Here is an 18,722-nt window from a genome sequence, read left to right as displayed (position 1 = left end):
AGATTACTTACAGGCTCAATTGCTAAACAGTTTTATGTGCATGTGAGTAAATTTGCTTATGTGTTATTGTCACTGAAGAACAACCACGTGGTAATAGTATATCTCAATTTAGAGTTTTGTCCACTATTCAGACAGTTTTTAGCATTATATTTAGAACTGCAACTACTGGCCAGCCTCGTCTATAAGGACGAGAATGTTGTCACAAAGAATGTCCCAACAAGAATGCTGTGATATAAGAAAAAGGAAGTAATATCAAGCAGCAACTTACAGCTCTGCTGTTGTGCTCAGCATGAGAACAAAATGTTCGGGCTGTCTTACTCCAGAAGTAAAACTGTATGTTTGACAGAAAATGGGAATATGTTTAACAGGGAAACCAACTTCCTATTCTATCTGTGTAATCCAGGCAGCATAACACATCAAGATAAGCAATACCATCTGTAAGGATAAGATTTGCTTAAATTACATTTACTGTTAGGGACAAGCACGTATTTGTGAATCATGCCACTGACTCAACTGTCTTAACCTAGGTATATAGGATTTCCCTGAAGTGGAACTTAATGCTACAGGTGAGGCAACAAGGGTCATTCAGTTTTGCCAAAATCTCATATTTTGTTCTGCAAACTCTGTGCTGTAATTAAGTCAGATCTAGAGGGTCCTATTTATACTTTACATTACCTGTGTTATAGTCCTAAGAAATGGATGTGAAAAAAGAGAAACATAATGAAGCCTATCTTGATAAATGCACTGAACAGAGATATGCAAAATCCACAAATTAGAGCCAGCATGGAAAGCAAACATTTCCTTTGATGCTTTTTTCTTTGTCTTCCATACTTATGAACACACAAGAAAGTGTATACTGTATATGTAAGTATGCATAATAATATGCAGTAAGTGTATTTGATCTACTATTAAAAAATATATATTCCCTTTTAAAATTCTCTTTTTGTATTATTAATACAGAAAGGCAACAGTGCAGTGGTGAGTGTTACTCCAGAGCTACTGGATTTGTCTTTTTGTACTGGATTTGTGATAAAAGCTTCAGCACTACAGAGCATTTGCTATTTAATTACCATCTGCACCATTAATTCCTTCTTGTGAGCGTGGAAATTGATTTTTTTTTCTCAGTATGTGTGGTTTCATATTATTCCCTCTTTGTACATTACCTAAGAATATAAAGTAGCTCCAGGAGAGTAAGAAACAGTACTACTATCTTTCACTTAAATATTTTAGTTCTTCCCTTTTAAAAATCATTTGAAATGAAAAAGCAAATATCACTCTTTGCAGCAGTTTTGTTTTGTTCCGTAAAATCTTTTGCACTGAATTTGTCTCCATAGTGTTTTACAAAGGTCTTCCAAAAAAACCTTAAGCAGAATGTATGTCATGCTATCTTCTCTCATCTCTTGACTTTTTTTACAAAAGTCAGTTTACACCTTGTTGTATGAACACTACTTGAATCAAATAAGAGTAAAAATAGTTCTTGTGCTGTGTTTGAAAGATTACTTCAAAATGTTTATATCTTTTAGTAAGTTAAAATTCTTCCTTGTTACTCCAAAATCAAAGAATGAAAATGGTTCATGTTAGGAGCTTTTCTAAAATCTCAGTTGCAATTGATTAGGTGAGTTCTTGGTAGTACAGTAATTTTATTTAGTTCATTTTTTTTTCATTACATATTTCAATACAGTACTCTGACAATATATTATAACTTTGTAGGGTTTTTTTGTCTATTGCATTTTACAAAGTACTGATGTTGCTATACTGAGTATGTGCTGAAGTCATTATTGTTGATAGTTACCACACAGTGAAAAGGAGAGTGATGTCACAAGATCCAGGAGCATTCTGTGACAGGATCTTTCATATGTTGCTAACTCTGGCCCTTCAAATGACTTTCTGACAGCATGATTTCTTTGGAAGGGAATATAATTGGGTATCCTTTTCTCTTCTCACTCTCTTTGTGGGAATCCCACTCTTCCTTTGTATTTTTGGTGGGTGTACAGATGATATGTTTGGAAATCCTCGTTTCCTCAGGTATTTTTTGTTGTAAGCAAAAGGTTTTCTTGTCATCTGGACATTGCAACAACCACTGCAATTGTTGTTTCAGCTATATCTGCACTTGTAAATTAAATGGGTCCAAGACTGTTCTCTGGGGCTGAGGCCAACTGACCTGTCTCCATGATCTTCTCCAAAATAGGATCAAAAGCACAATCTTTGCCTATACCCGTGTATGAATTGTGTCTGGGAATTTTGGGGAGATGGCTGGTTGACCTAGGCTGAAACCACACCAGGGCCATTCCAAAAATTTAACAGAATAGATAAATAAATTCTAGTGCCCAGGAACATTATTTCACACTGTTTACTAGTATACATAAAGCCATATGTCCCCATAGTTTGGAACCTTGAACTTTCTAGAGACCAAGCAATAGATAATATGGTTATAAGACATATGTAACATCTGTTGTTTGAAATACTTAAAATTTCGTAATGAATGACTATTTATTTTAAAGACAAAAACTAATTCATTATTTGTTAACTTTATACATGCACACGTAGAAATTGTTTCCAGTTAAGATGTTTTGCTCAGTGAATCATCAGGTCAGCGATTCTATTAATAGAGCATGGCAAAGAAATGATTTAGTCTTTCTGTCTTATAAATGCATTTGTCAAATTTGAAAGCATTAGATATAATTTTGAAGTCTCCATTACAATGCTGATTAGCATAAATTGTGCAAGTGATTAGATGGTGTGAATGGCCTAAAGACTTCATTTCAAATTCTAATATGGATAATAATGAAGTTTGGGAAGCCACATTTATCTGCCTGAGACTGATAAGTAAATGCAACCTAACATACAGGGATGTACCAACATTTTCTTCAATTTTTATCATAGCTATTTTTCATCTCTAGATTAGTTTATATATGTAAATATATGTACCTGTGCATGAAATAGATAGATGACTGCATATATTTGAACTGTGTGTTCACATATGATTTAGTATCGTTCAGATGGTTCAGCATAACTGCTATGAGTGTCTGTTTTAGCTTTTGAACAAAGCAAGTGTAACCTCTATATGTACAGATATGTAAGTATGTAGCTCAGCTGTACATGGCAGAATGTTAGTGAAGACCTGTAAGATGAGTATTTTTTTTTTAGCTCCTAATCAATCTATCCTGAATGTTTTCCAAAAAAGAACTACCTTTAGGGAAATTAATTTCAAATATTGCTGTGATAATAGATCTATATAAATACTGAAATATTAAAAAACTACTTTCCAGCAAAGGTTTTGGGGAGTTCACATGAGTTTCATGAGTTTCTGAGCATTCTATGCAAAGTAGCTGGTCTAAGGCATGAATCATATACTATTTCAATTCAAAATGTTGCTTCACTTCACTTTCATTTGCATATGCCTGGGTCCTTACTGTGTGGAAAGGATGGGTTCACATTGCTTTTCCAACGAGTGAAAATTTGAGTCATCTCACTTTTTCTCTCCTTTTTTTCTTCTGCATTTTAAAAAACATCCTTGTGCAGTAATATGCTGCACCTTTAATTAAATTCTGATATTTTAGTACTCAGATGTCTATTATGTATGTATGTAATGTATGTATCTAATGAATGTATATGAGTATATATTTTCACATCTTCTACTTCACAAATACTTACTGATAATGAAGACATTCAAAAAAATTAAGGATGTATTTGAAATAGAGAAATGTGCTTAATGCATCAACTAACTGAATCAAGTCAAATACTTTAGAATGAGATATAAAATATATATGTATTAGTATATATTTATACTATGTATCTGTATACGCATACAATTAATATCCATACACATACACACACACACATGCTCAGACACACACACACACGAACGTATATATATCCCTCATATCTTATCCCAGTTTCTAGGGGCTGTGTACAGCTGCTGTATAAAGTCAGGTTGCCCACCAAATTACTTCTTCCTGTTGTTCCTGTGGTCTTGCCTACTCACATCTTTAATTGGTGAGGCTTGACCCTCAAGACATTCTTAATTTCCAGTCAGAAAAATTCGTACTGAATTTCTTACTGATCAACAGGGATGTAGATTCCATTGTAACTTATGCGCTTTCCATGACTGGTGGTTCTTTGATTTAAAGTAGATGTTATTTGTCATACTGACAGGTACACCTACTGCGAAATGCTGGCGATGAAGTTACCATCACCGTTCAGTACCTCAGGGAAGCTCCATCATTTTTAAAGCTCCCATTAGGTAAGGGGAAATTAATGGCTAGAAGTAATTTGTTTTCCTCCTTGCAGTATTTCTCATAATAAGAAGACATTGACAGAAATAGGAATTCAATCCTCGAATGTTTTACAGCAAGAAATAGAAAATTATTTATGTACTTTACCAGTTAACTAGTAAGATTCTAATGTCTACTGCATAACTGCTTCTGTATAGTTTCTTCAAAATAAACCTGAAAACTCACTAAAATGCAGTAAAATCATGGATGCTTTCTAAAAATTTTCCCCCCTGAGGTTAACTGAATATACTAAAGTAGTGTTTACAAATATTTGAATTCTACATTCAGAGTGGAAGTTATGGGGTTTTTTTACTCAGGAAGGTCTGGAAAAACAGCAGTACACTTACGCACAAAGAAAATGCATGGTATTATTTGTGTATATGTAATAAATTATGTTGATCATTTTAGTGAGCAGAATTATGACGTGCCAAGTGTGTAGTCTAACTGGAGGAATAGTAAACTGTTTATGAGCAATGCAGATGAAGGAAAATTTCTGTTCTTCTGGTTAGAAAATACTTACAAATATTGAAGATACTCACATGAAATCTAGATCATGTTGCAAGCACAAAAATGAGCGTGGTGTATCAGCTAAGTCAATCAGACCAAATGCTTTAGCACTATTTTATCTTATGTATGATTCGCTGTCTAAATTTAGCAAAATAGCTTTAAAATGTGTCTGTTGTTTGTGTTTTTATGTAAGTAGTGCTCAACTGTGTACTTACTTTTTCTTGATTTGAAGAGATCAAGATTTGTCAAGGTCTGCCTCCTGCGGTTAGAAAATGTCATTTCATCTAGATTTTTACACCTGTTATAAACAAAGTTGCCGGGCCTCTTCTAAGGTGAACTATACATTTCATCTTAAAACCATTATTTCACTTCTTACAGCTAACATTTCCTTTTGAAAATGTAATATAAATTCACAAAATTCAAAGAAATCCTGCCTTGAGATATCTTTGTCTGTTCAATGTTCCTTATAATGAGACTTTAGCTTTTGTCTTCCTACTTTTCTACCCTAGATCGTCAGATAGCTAGAGACTACTATCTATAATGCCTCTGATAATTGTGCCCAACTTAGGTATGATTTTACCAAGCTAGCAGGCTTTTATGAGTAGTATCTGTACTGTTGGCCATATTCTTCTGTAGTTAATGATAGTAACATCGCCTTGGTCTTTAGCTGGAAAGAAGTGAGGCCCATTCTTGTGGCAGCTGTAGCAGTAGGTCCTATTAATATTTTTTTCTCATCTTGTTGACCGACATCACATATGTCTTGGGACTATCTAGCAGCCTTCATGAAAGGCCTACCACCATCACCAGGAGCACATGCAGGTTGAGGAATGTTGGTATCCTCTTGGCTGAGCCCAGATACACCATGAAAGAGAAGAGACTTATTTGACTTCTGCTTTGCCTTTCATATCAGAAGGCACTACACCTATTCCTAGCTGGGAGGCTGAAATCATGACAATCCTTCCAAGAAGTAGCAATTAACAGGAAGACCAGAGTGTGTTATATCTGCAGGTGACAAAATGTGGGTACAAAACTTATGTAGGTAAATCAACACTCAACATTTGAAGTAGGAATTTTTAGCTTACAAAAGCTATCATTCTAATTTAAAGGGCCTGCTTCAGCGCCTGCAGCTACCCAGCACTATTTGGAATCTGGCCCTGGTTACTGTTATTCAAGGAAGACCTGTTTGAAACAAGGAGACTACTGTAACTGTAGTGTTGTATGCATATACACCATCTATCCCTCTATGGTTACAGGGCATGTCACTGATGCAGTTTCAATCAAAATTGTGGTAGCTTGAACACTCAGAATAGCAATCTGTTCTTGGGCATGTCAATGACATTGGGATTCAAAGTTCACATATAATTTCCATAGCAAGCAAATCAGCTGTCTTGCTTTTGACTACAGCTAGAGTACAAGCCGTCATGAAGACAAGATGGAATTTCCATAGAGATGGGGAATTCAGACTGAAGTTGGAACTCAGTCTCTAAGTAATTTGGTAATATATACGTCTACATAAAGAGCCCATTTATGTTGGAACAATCTCAGTTTATGTCTAAAGTCCTCCTTTGCCAGTCTTCACACTGCCTATTTTTTAGTGTGGGCTAGGGTTCCCTAGATGTTCATTCTGAGAAAGCCCAGGCGTAGAGGCTGTAGAATGGTAGGGTAGTGCACACATTTTCTTAATGCAATGGCTATTCCACTACAGATTTTCTGAACGCCACGGGCTCATCATTCTTGTTCAATTACAGTCCTCCAGAGATGTCATGCATGGGTTTGCAGCCACTTGTTCTTCACCACAACTTCATTATATGTCTTTGTATATTTGTATATCACCCTCATCTGAACAGCAAAGAAGCAGCTCTCTCTCCTGGACTGTCTTGTTTCTGTTGCTGCACCAATGGTATACTGCAGTAAGGATCATCAGGAATTGCAAAAAAATATAGGAGGGTGAAGGGAAAAAGGGACAACAGAGCCATAGTGAATATCTGTGATGGGTGGTAAGGGGGTTGCTACTCCACTCTCTTTGGCAAATTTTCCCTGTCAGTAATACACTGCTATTTTAAAAAAAGCTATCAAGAAGCACAACAGAGAAGCAATGCTTAACTGAAAGAAACTGAAAAAGACATGTTGGATATAAAATGCTAATTTGGGGCAGTTTATTAGACCTGCCTCCCTCACAGCAAGCATGAAGAACTCTCGCAAGCATTATACTACCCTACTCACTCCAGTTCATGATCCCATGCCTGGAGTCTTATTCTACAGGGTCAATAAAAGGACTCTTTCAGAATGATCAGGCAGCTGAAGAACTTAAGAAATGACCCTTCTTCTGAACTAGATATGGACATCAGCACAGAAGTCACCTGCTTGTCTCCGGGATGGTCTGTGCAGCCATTCAGTATAGGCTGAAACCAAACTCAATGAACAAGATGATCTTTGGTAAATGACTCGACACAAGTACTCATTCTAGTGGTGAGTAGGAAGAAAATAAGGTCTCAGATAATCATGGAAAATAGATTGTTTTAGGGATGCACACTGACATTATGGAGATGAGCAGAAGTGGGACAAAGCACCCTATGTTGGAAGAGCTTTTCAGAAACCCATACACAATGGGGAATTCCCGTCGTGAAGCATCAGTGACACATATAACAGGCTAATTAATGATTATACTAAGCAATAAAGTACACTCCAACTCACACTACAGGCAAGATTGAAGTGTATACATGTATAACTGAAGTATCTTAGCCTTTCCTGGCATCCCAGAAGACGCAGGCATATAGTCCCTTACCTCTAAGCGTTCAGTCAGACCAGCTGCTACATTAGCAGTTTTAATATTGTGGTGTTTTCCCTTTGAATGCAACCATATGGTCTCTTACCATTAGCCAGTGTTATTATTATTACTTGTAAGTACATCCCCATGACTAACATTTGCCTCCCCTGATTACTTTTCATAGTTCTTCCTTCCCTACACTATCTCATGCAGTAGGCTATCAAAGGCAAAAGATGTCACAATAGGGAAATAGCTGCCTACGATTCTCAACGCGTTTGTCTGGTTGCTTTCGCATTTCATGGGTAATGAACAACTAATGCAGGATCTGGCATGGGCTTAAGCAAGGGTACTAACTAATTGGCACTGAGTAAGACAAGGACTGCTTGTTTCTTCATCTGGGGCAGGTCCTACCCCAACAGTGGTATGCCAGTGTTGGTAGAGATCTCTGCCTCTTTCACAGCTGCTTGGGACTTCTGGACCATACTAGAGTATTATGATTGTCCATCATAGTAAATTAAATCGTATCAGCAAATATTCTTTGGCACAGGAATTTGAACAGTAATGTTGTTAAAATATCAGAAGATACTTGGCATAGCTTGGGCTAGACCAAATATTTCTTTCTTAAACATCTACCAGGCCTGGACTGGAAGTTAGCATGAGGCACTCACCATTCCCAATAGTTTGGTTACAGCCTCCCTATTTTGGAGGTTAAGAGAAATGAACATGGCCAGAGAATTCCCATTGGTCTCAAGGCCAACAAACAGGCACTGACACTAATTCTTTTTACCAGTACCTGCTGAACTCACTTTATGCATCCACATATAAAGTTGCGAAGTTTGTGCTGTAAGTAGCACTATGTGCTTGGCAGATTGGGTCCAGTTACCAATATATTGTATACTCTAAACAGAAGTAGAGATTGATGAATTTGCTGTCTTTGTCTCCACAGAAAAATCTGAGGGAGACATTTCTATTTCACCTTCTTATGGGTTACCCCATACCTCTCACCATGAATCCTCCAACAACAGACTATTTACCGTCATATCCTATGGAGGTCATGTTCCTTGAGCACAGATAGATGAGGAAAGATCCCCCATCTATCACGTCCCAGCAGAATTTGGTAGAACTAGAAGATGCCAAGGTGCTAACGGTGCTATCTTCACAGGGAACAGCAGCAGCAGGTGGACCCACTCCAGCAGAAATCATCAGGAAGAGCTAGACCAGCCTATAGGATGATTCATAGGCGAGAAAGATAAAGCAGTAGTTGAATCAGGAAGTCTTTTGTCTGAGACCCCAAATGCTCTTCCATGTGGCTTCAGCCATGGCAGAGGAGTGAAAGGAACAGGAGTAGGTGCTTCCAGATGCTAAGGCTGATGGTGGCACAATCTACCCCTCCCTGGGTCCACAATGGTTAGCTTGTAGGAATGTAGCCACAGCACCTGCTAATATAAATTCAGCCAAGAAGACCTTGATTCTTGGGGGAGGAGTTTTTTTTTTAATAAAATTAAAAATATAATATATTATGGGAAAGTAGGACACTTGATTTTTTCTTTTTGACTAGATGCACTTTTTTGTTTTTAAATTTGGAAACAAAATGCTGATAAGTAACTAAAGTTGTGTCTTATGTTTATCCATGGGTTCCAGGGGCTCCTGACATGTTAACTTCTCCAAGACATACAGCTTTGTGGCCTTGTGGCCACCTCTAGTCAAGGGTCTAGCACCAGGGTTCATAATCTTCCACAGGATAATAAAGTAGGCCAGCTGTGGAGAGGAACCTCCACCAGACAAGTTTTGTGTTCTTGAAGGGGAAACTTGGTTTGTAGGGTCTGCTCATTGGGTTATCTTGCTCTATGACTAGGATGATTCCTCATCCCATGGCCTGTGGTTTGCTCTAAGGTCACTGTGGGTGAGAGAGAAGACAGATCTGTGTTCCTGAAAACACAAAGGAGCAATTTCCCTTTTTTGGAAATGGGTCAGGAAGTTGTTAGTAGATTAGTTATTAGGATACTTTGCTGTAGATGAAACTGGGACCATTACTCATTCCAGAGTTGAACAGAGCATAAGCTCATTGTAGGGCCCTTTTAGATAAGGTTCACTGCTGCTGGAAAGATTTCTGGGAGCATTTTATTGCCCATCAGACTCTCTTAAGAAATTTCTCTTTCTGATAGTTAGAAAAAAAACCCAGAATATTCTGAAGGCTTGTAGTGTAATTAAAAATTATCAGAAGCTATTCTTTCAATTTTATTTTGGAGTTTCACCGAAATGGTCTTTTTTCAGTTTTGTCCACTGGAGGTTGTCCGTGACATAATTAGCAAGTCAGATATATGAAATTTGTTAATACAAGAGACTCCCGGTATAATTCAGCAATTTTGGTAATAAAACAAATTGTAATATTATAAAGAATAAAAACCTACTGACTACATGGATCTACTAGCCTATTTTATCTGTTTTTTATTTATTTGTTTGTTTTTTGTGGCTTATATGTTTAGTGAAATTCACTGACTGAAGTAAACAGCCATCTGTTAATGGGACTCCCAGGTGATTGGAAATTTAGTAAGGACCTTCTAGGTCTAGAAAGTTTAAGATTTTTAAACTTAAAAATAGAATAAAGATCATATTAAACTGAAAAATAGAGTGCCTCACTTTTTAAATTGAAAAATCTCAGTGATTCAGTCAGAAAGAATAGAAATGAAAAAGATTTATAAAGAATTCCCACTAGTGCAACCGCAAGTTAATTCTTGCTTTCGGATTTAGTTACATCTAACTCAGTGACTTCCTGAGTTATCACTAACTCTGCGAAGTCCCCTGTGATCCTTTCCCTCACCTCTGAATCCTGACTCTCTTTCCTCTTTTCTCACCCTCAGAAGTGTTCCAATCTCTTTTCATGAACTGCATTCCTTGCAAGATCTTTCTTTTACTCCTTCTCACCTTGCAGACCAAGTTTCTCTGAGTATACTCAGCTGTTGCTCTGATAAAGATCAATCTTCTTAACCAAAGGACCTTCCTAACCCAGCCTTCTTAACAGAATAAAAAATAGCACAACTGAGAATAAGCACATTAAACAGATATAGCCTGTCATATCCTGAATTCACATTTCTCATAGGCTGCCTGTATAAGTACAATTTGGGTAGGGTAAGGTAGGTGCTAGGTAATAAAAGGATGCAGAAAATCCCACAACATACTAAATACATAGTATCTGGCATGAATGTCCATCAGGATATTGTATTGTAGTCATGGAAAAGGGAGTTACCTGTGACATGTCTTGTTTTACATATGTACTTTGTTTAGGTAGTCTTTCTTGAACTACTGTCCAGAGTTGGACCGGTACCTAGCATTTGGTTTAGAGTCTCATCTACTTGGACAAAGACTATAGTAGCTGATAGCAGAAGTTTTGCTTCTTAGTTATTATATTGTGTCTCGTGTATTTACTGTCTTTTTGTCTTTTCTTTTGTTCTGAGAGCAGGAAAAAAAGACTACTTTTTTGCTTTTGAGCTGCCATGCAGGGAGGCAGGTGGAGCTGCTTGGAGAGAACGGCACCTTCTGTGAAAGCACTTTAGCATATACAGAGCAGCTTCTAAAATGCTGAGCGCAGCCATGAGTGAATAGCCCATGAATATTTGAGGCATAATAAGCAGGGAGCAGACTAAAAGACTTGTGAACTTGCTCGGCAAGTCAAGTCTTGGAGGTGGCTCAGAAAATGACAGAAAACTGCTGAACTGGAAAGCAAGTCTGTAAGGACAGTGTAGTGGCAGGGAAATTTGTTATTTAACCTTTTATTCTAAGTTTTACCATGCAGCAGATGTCAGTTTTCTCTATTTAAAAAAAATAGTTTATTCTCATGTAGTATTTTGTGTTCTAGTAAAACCTGGATTTAGAGATTTGGAAATCTCTAAAATTCATGTGTTCGATATGTTCAATTAACAGGAGAGGTGGGATAATTCCATTTCAAGAATCTGACTGACTCATGGACTTATCATAGTTTTGTGCTGCAGGAGGTAATGAGGTCTCCAATTGGCAGGTTCTTCAGTGGATAATTTAATGGCAACTATTTTATTCAACTATTCAACTAATTTATTCAAATATTCAAATGTTTATATAAAGAATGTAGAAGTTACTTCCAGCAAGTCCAAACAGATTTTTGTGTTCGTTTACATGAAACTATCCACAAAATGTTGTGGTTAGTTACTATAATTGGTGCTTGGGTTAGACATACATAAGTAAACCATATCCATGCTATCTAAATATCTAAATGTTTTGTTAAATAAATATAAAAGTGCAATTAATTAAATAAAAAACAATCAGCCAGCTTCCATGGCCATCAGAGATATGAAGTCATTATAAATGCCTCTTGCTGGTATCATTTAAAGGCATACAGAAATGACTGCAAATGAAAACATGCTGAAGCTTCAGAACTTAGGGTATTATTCTGAGACCTAAGCATTGATCTGACAGAGATTTGTTATGGAGAAAATGAGCTTTTGTTGAACTAACTTCCGTTTTGCTAAATCCTTCAGATTTGTGGAATAAATACATATGAAAATATATGGCCGAGAGTGACTTTTTGACTTTTGTGATGTTAGACTTGAAAAACCTATTAATGTGAAATGATTTACAGGCAATTTCAGGTGACTTCTTCACACAGAAGAAAGAGTTTTCAGTGATGATGAATACAATGCTGTGAAATTGATTTTTATGTACTTTATTGATAAGTAATTGTATGAAGTATATTGTTGGAGCTATATGTTAAGATTATACATTTAGGAAAAATTATACAACGATGTGACTTTGTGCTGTTTCCATTATAAAAATGTGTTATTACATACAGATTCATTAAGCTAACCTAGAGTCGCATTAACCAGTAAAGCAAAATCATGATGTATAACTGTTAAAGAAAGAGTTACCTCAGAGAGGCTATATATTTTTGAGGCTATAATAGTGCATTATTAACATTGCAAAATGACTCCTTGCTTTTAATCTCTCAGGTTCAAAAGGTACAACATACTTCAGCATAATTGGCACTTGTAAGAAAAGGATATATCCATTAATAAAGTGTACGTATGTGTACAGTTAGTACTTGCCTGAGAGGTTCTTATTACCTTTGTCTATAAATACAGTCCAGGGTTATACTGTAGAGTGAGATTTTCAATAGTGAAGAAGAAATGTAATCATTAAATTAATGGGATTTGGGTAACTGAATTACTTACTTGTCTTTAAATATGTCATTCTCAGTGCAAAGAAGGTTTAATACTGATAACAGTTAAGCATATTAGAAGTTCCCATGAAGGTAGTCTCTATATAATGATGTCCAGCTGCTTTTGTCTTTCTAGATATAGAAAGCGTAGCATATGATCAGATCCATTTTATTGGCTGTCATTCTAAAATGCAAACAGTACTTCTCTTTTGATTTGGTGATTTATAATGAGAGTTCTCATTATGTTATCCTTTTTCAGCAGAAATAGCTATTGTGATGTAATATAATATAATGTATTAACATGAACAGTTATCTTTCATGATCTGATTTCCAGGTTCTCCTGGACCATCTAGCGATCACAGCAGTGGAGCTTCATCACCTCTCTTTGACAGTGGCTTACATTTAAATGGAAACTCAGCTAACACGGTAAGCAAATTAGTAATAAAAACATAATGTAATCTGTGTAAGTTCCCTTTCCGTTCTGAGCCTCAGAATGTTAATATAGGACTATCCTAAGGATTTTTATTCAATTAATTTAAGTGCATATACTATAAGATTCTGAACTTACAATGTAACCAACATGGGCTCTTGAATTACTAGGTTCTAATTCTGAGGCAACTGAGAAGCTCGTAAGGATGACCACAGTAAGACTGGGTCACTGTATTGGGGGATGTGAGTTCATGTTAACTTTTGGCATGTTTTATTGGATTTAATATAGGTAAAGATGCTGACATAAGTATCAAATTCGGAAAAGAATGTAAAGATTGAATTACTGAACCAAACTTTCATGACAGGAAAGAAAGCAAGTAAAAAGAGAAAGAAATGAAATGGGAAAGCAGACTTAGGGGAAAAAATTCAGTTCTTTAATCTGAAAGGTAATCGGTTCTTTTCTCTTCAGCAAACAGCTATAATTGAAGCATACATAGCATTATGAGGGTGTTTTTTTTTTCCTGTTGGAAGGAAAAGGACCAGCTGGCAAAGCCAAGGACGATAGGTTGTCTTAGTAGGTGGACATGTTGCTACCTTCATTCTTAAAAGTAAGAATGAAGATGGAAATAGCGGCTGTACAAGGAGGGACCTTCATGATAACAACTCCTTAGTTCCTAACTAATTGCAATTGTAGTTTTTTCACTTGGATACTACATTTTACAGAAAGTAAATCCAGAGAATGAAGTGCAGGTTTCTTCTTCTCTCTTTTTCCACCTTTTGTTTTTTTCTGACTCAGCAAAAGATATAAGTGTCTGCTGCCTGCCATAGACTTCTCCTTTTGCTTTGCACTTTTCTGAGCAGTGTCTCCCTAAATTAATCCTTAAGGCCGGTTTTCATCTGATCAAAATTCTGAGATTCATTTCTGCTGTGCTACGTGTAACTTAGGGCCTAGGGTCCACTCACGTGGCACAGTATAATATGTTGTAGAGATATTGACTTGTATCATATAGAAAGTAGTTTAGTCATTTTAGCATAAAGTTGTTTCTGCCTGACATACTATTTTCAGTTCTGGTGCTAGCTTGCAGTCCTCTGTTAGACATATCTTTATGAGCATTGCTGTACAAGGTCTGTTGTACGTGGCATGGGGTAATCATCTTCAGGTTTGATATGCAATCTTCCTACAATATTTGAGCAATATGCAGTATAGCAACAGACAGGTTTTTCAGTAGTGCATCATCAAAACAGAAAAGCTTTTCAATGAGCCATTACCTCAGTAGTGACTCCCCAAAATCACAGTATCTATATACTTTCTGGAGTATAGAAAAATGAGCTGAAGTGCCCTCTTTACCTCTAATTATTTTATGCTTTGTCACTGCGACAAATGCTATAGGGATTGGTAGTGACATACATTCATCTGTATATGATATGTGTTTTATTGAATAGAACGTGAAATCTCAGAGGGAACCACAAAAGGTTTGGTCCTCAGTGCTAAAGAAGGGGCTTGGCTCAAGGCTGGCGATTACAGGTCATGTACCTCAACGATTCTAACTGCAAAACAGCGGAGAAAATGCAATATGGATATTCTTGCTATCCGGATGTCCTAGATTTCCAGGCCTGCCCACTGGAGAAAAAGCAAAAGCCTGAAATAGCTTTTAATAAAGACATATAATGAATATATAATAAAAACACCATTGAATTATTCAATAGGATAGTTGCCAGGTACATGGGGAGAATATGGTCACTTTTCACTTGTTTGAAAATCCAGCTTCCCTGAGAAAAGGTAAATGGTCTAAAAGAGGTACTCTGATAACTGAACTGAGAGCAAAGTAGACCATGATTTTCTATTTGTTCATGTAATTTAAGAACTCTAATTAAATTTTGATAAAATGTATGATGTGTTTGGTTGGTTAGATGACACTAAATAAGCATTTAAGATTTTCTAAATTGCTTTAAAATCTTTTTTCCTTCGTTACTTTGTTTCATCTATTAGTTTAAAATGCTTTGCATTAAGAAAGACATTATCTACTTCATTACCTGCTACAGCTTATTAAAAAGGAAAAATACAGAAGTCCAATAGTTGGTGGGACCTGTAGTGTGCTAAACGTTTAGTGTACTATGCAAGATCTCGATTTCAGAGTGAAAAAAAGGTATGGCTCACTCAAGCCTGTAAAAGATAAAAAAGGAAGAGGCTCCAAGAAAGGGGATGGACGCTCCGATACAGACAGTAAAAGCTAGGCTGATGGATACTTCTAGTAAGTGATCAGGCTATTGAATTGAGATCCAATTGCTGTCTTACATCTAAAGCTTCAGTGGTTTTGTTTTTTGATTCCTTGTATGGTATCTTCCAAATCAGTATGAACACACTATTTATCATTCTAAAGTTTTATTTTATTCTCCATTTTTGCCATCCTGTAACTCACTTTGAAGAAGAAAAAGTTTCCAGATTTCAGATCAATACTTTTTCTATTAGAATGGTTTAGCATGTGATACCAGACTCTGCCACCTCTTGATCTGAAAATCCATGATTTTCTCACTGAGAATGAAAGCATTATAGGTATAGATCTTGAGGCTTTAAATTGACTTCCAATTCACACTGCATCATTTAGTAATGTATGTGCATAAAATGTAACAAATACAAAGAGTAGCTCCCTTACTTAGAGGGCCAGTGCTGGTTACTGTCATGAAAGTAATCATCATTATCTCCATGCCTTCCATTTGCTGAACAGAAAAGGAAAATGTTGCAATAGATGAGCATAGCTAGGTGCACTTAAATATTTTGAGCTGCTGCTGGTCTGAGGGCCTATAGGAAATGGCACACACTGCAAATAAGTGTGCTCCTTTTACTTCATGAATAAATTTGAAATGGTTGTCTCTTTTCCCCATACACCGAAAAATAATCTCAATTTTTTGTTCTGATTGTACCTTTGAGGAATAGTAGTAGTAGAACAATAGGCTGGAAAAAGCCTATTATTTAATGCCTTCCTACTCTACTAATATAGAATTGTATATGAAATTATTTTGATATTGAGTAACAAAATTGTTTAGCTTAGATTTAGATGTTCAAAAACACTGTATGTCTCTGGTTTGGATTAGAGTTGATTGGGACTTTCACTATAACATTACTGAAGTAAGTAAATAGTATCTTTAAAAGTCTTATCTCTTAGTTGCATTGATCCCCACTGTCACTGTTAATCCTTTCACCATATTTCTTCTAGTATCGGAACTAATTGTTGTTTGTCATTTCTTCCACGCAGAAATTAAACATTTTTTAATTTCCTTTTGAAGTTTAAGTCAAATATGTTTTTTTATATAATTTTTTTAACTTAGAGCCTTAGCAAAGCCTGATGAAAGGAAATATGGAATTGGAAAAGTCTTATTAGCTGCTAAATAAGTAAAAACAGAGCGATATTTATTGTTTTATTATATTAAGTACTAGTAAAAAAATATACACTTAAAACTCTGCAAATTGATCTGATGTTCACATACTGTCCAGGAGAAAGGTTAACATTTTTTAAGTAGGGCTTGCCTTGTTTTTATTTCCATCGGAAAAGAAATCAGACCAAAAAAGGTCAGATAAAAGGTTCTGCCTTTGCTCAGTCTTTGTTGAGACTTCAAGCCATAAGCATAACAAAAAAGTGCAGCAGTGAAACTATGGAACTAATATGCCAAGCAGAAAACAATAACTTGAGTTGCATTTTGTAGCTATTCTGATTTCATTTATTATTTCCACATATTTTTCCCATAAACAGTTCTTTCTTGTTGTGAATAAGCTGCTTGTTTGTCATATTTTTTACAAATTTTGTTCATTTTATTGTTCATTGGCAGGACAAAGAAAATGGCTTAGAAGACAAATAAAGCTTAGTTTATTACTTGGCTTTTTATCCTTGCTCATATAACTGGGGTTATTTTCTTTATGCTTGTACTTCTCCTTTTTTTTAAATGTCATTTACAATTGAAATATTTTGAGTCAGTTTGCCTACTTGATGGATCCTAGGGAGCGACTTGTCTGACTGGTCACTAGGAATCCACTTTAGGGTAAGTTATATTGCTCTGTAGGTTCACAAATAGATAAAGGAGTTCTATGGAGTGGGATGTTATATTACAGAATGATGATCAGGCCTAAGATATGGAGGAGTCCAGGATGAGAGTTCTGGATAAATTAGACACTAGATTTTTGGACAAAATCATCTCTCTTTTCTGTCAATATCTGTTCTCCTGCCTATGACTAGAAAGTTGCAAAATGGACCACTTCAGATCCAAACTAGATTGTAAAGAGAAGTCATAAATTTGAAACACTATTTTAAGATTAAGCAAACAAACTACTGACAATTTCTCACCTGTTGGCGATGTGGTGAACAATAGGATCAGCAACCTTTCAGATGTCTTAGCAGGGAGCATCAGAAGTTCTTGGGAAGAGGGAAACACATGTGGTAGGATTCCTGGGACTGAAGAGTAAATGAGGAAGCTGAAACGTTATTCAGAAAAAAGTAAAAGGAAGCATTTTATGTATCTATATGTATATATAAGAAAGATCCACCTATTGTTGCCCCAGTCAGTGTAGGTCATTGTTCTAAATACCAAGCCCTTATAATGATCAGCATGGAAATAGAGAAGCAAATAGTGATGGCTTGCATCTTAATATGAGTGAAAGACGCAGCAGAGGTAGTTTCAAAGTTTGCTGGGATCTCTGGCTGTTCAGGTGTAGGCTGTAAATGGCCTGTGCAGAAGTAGTAAAACAGAGGCAACAGGTTCTCTCACAAGATTCTATCCGGTATCATTCCTCAAGTCCCCAAGGATGTGCAGTTCCTCAGACAGTGTGGAGTCACAAAACTTTGCCTACCCATCAGCTACTTTTTCTGTGCAGGGACAGCACTCCTCATTTGAGGATGTGAAAAGCTCCCCAAAACTGTCTGCAATAGCTGAAGTGTGGGTATATTCACATTCACAGTAAAATTTCATGTTAACCTCAACATTATTTTCTTTACTGTTCTGTTCCTTATATATCCGTAACATAGTGTTTTGATTTCTGACTGCAGTTATAATTTGAGAAGAGACATAGTTACTTTCTGCTTTTTATGCTGAAATTTAGGATACATTCATCTATCTGCCTGCCACCTTCTACATCTCCCCCAAAGAAATAATATGTCTGGAAAAGCATTCAAGGCAAGGTCATTGAGGTTACTCAGGAAACAATTAGATACTAGCCCAAGGGAAACAAATTAAAGAAAAAAGGTGCAAAATTCTGTCAAATAGTCCGTAAGTATTCTCAGAAAATATCTTAGTCAGGCTTATACCTTATTGAGTCATTAAAAAAAAAATAATGCAATAGCGTCTGGCAGCACAAGTGTAATGACATATTCATTAATATTCCCCTTGTAAATCACTTCTGGAGAAATTTATATAATTGAAAAGTTTTTAATTTGTTCCTCACCAGTAGCAGAAATACTAATCTGACTGATTTAAACACATAGCTACTGCAGTGAACAGGGTAGCACAAGCCCCTCATGCATTCTGCTACACAGACTTTTGTGTAAACACCACGTATAGGTCTTCAGTG

At 36.3% G+C, this 18,722-nt stretch overlaps 1 protein-coding gene across 11 annotated transcripts in view; it reads left to right on the top strand.

The window, feature by feature from the left end:
• The window catches only part of SNTG2 (syntrophin gamma 2), a 285,354-nt gene that overhangs the window by 173,607 nt on the left and 93,025 nt on the right, over positions 1 to 18,722 (top strand). For 6 of the 11 annotated variants that reach the window (XM_068937273.1, XM_068937268.1, XM_068937267.1 and 3 more), the window contains 3 exons: positions 528 to 566; positions 4,156 to 4,243; positions 13,071 to 13,162. In XM_068937273.1, the coding sequence (XP_068793374.1) occupies positions 528 to 566; positions 4,156 to 4,243; positions 13,071 to 13,162 (219 nt within the window). The remainder of the gene's footprint in view (positions 1 to 527; positions 567 to 4,155; positions 4,244 to 13,070; positions 13,163 to 18,722) is intronic. The other 5 variants (XM_068937274.1, XM_068937271.1, XM_068937266.1 and 2 more) reach the window with 1 other exon arrangement.

This window comes from Struthio camelus, chromosome 3 (assembly GCF_040807025.1).
Source record: "Struthio camelus isolate bStrCam1 chromosome 3, bStrCam1.hap1, whole genome shotgun sequence".
Lineage (NCBI taxonomy): Eukaryota > Metazoa > Chordata > Aves > Struthioniformes > Struthionidae > Struthio > Struthio camelus.
Note: the sequence above shows the minus strand (reverse complement) of the source record. Positions and strands in the feature narration are given on the sequence as shown.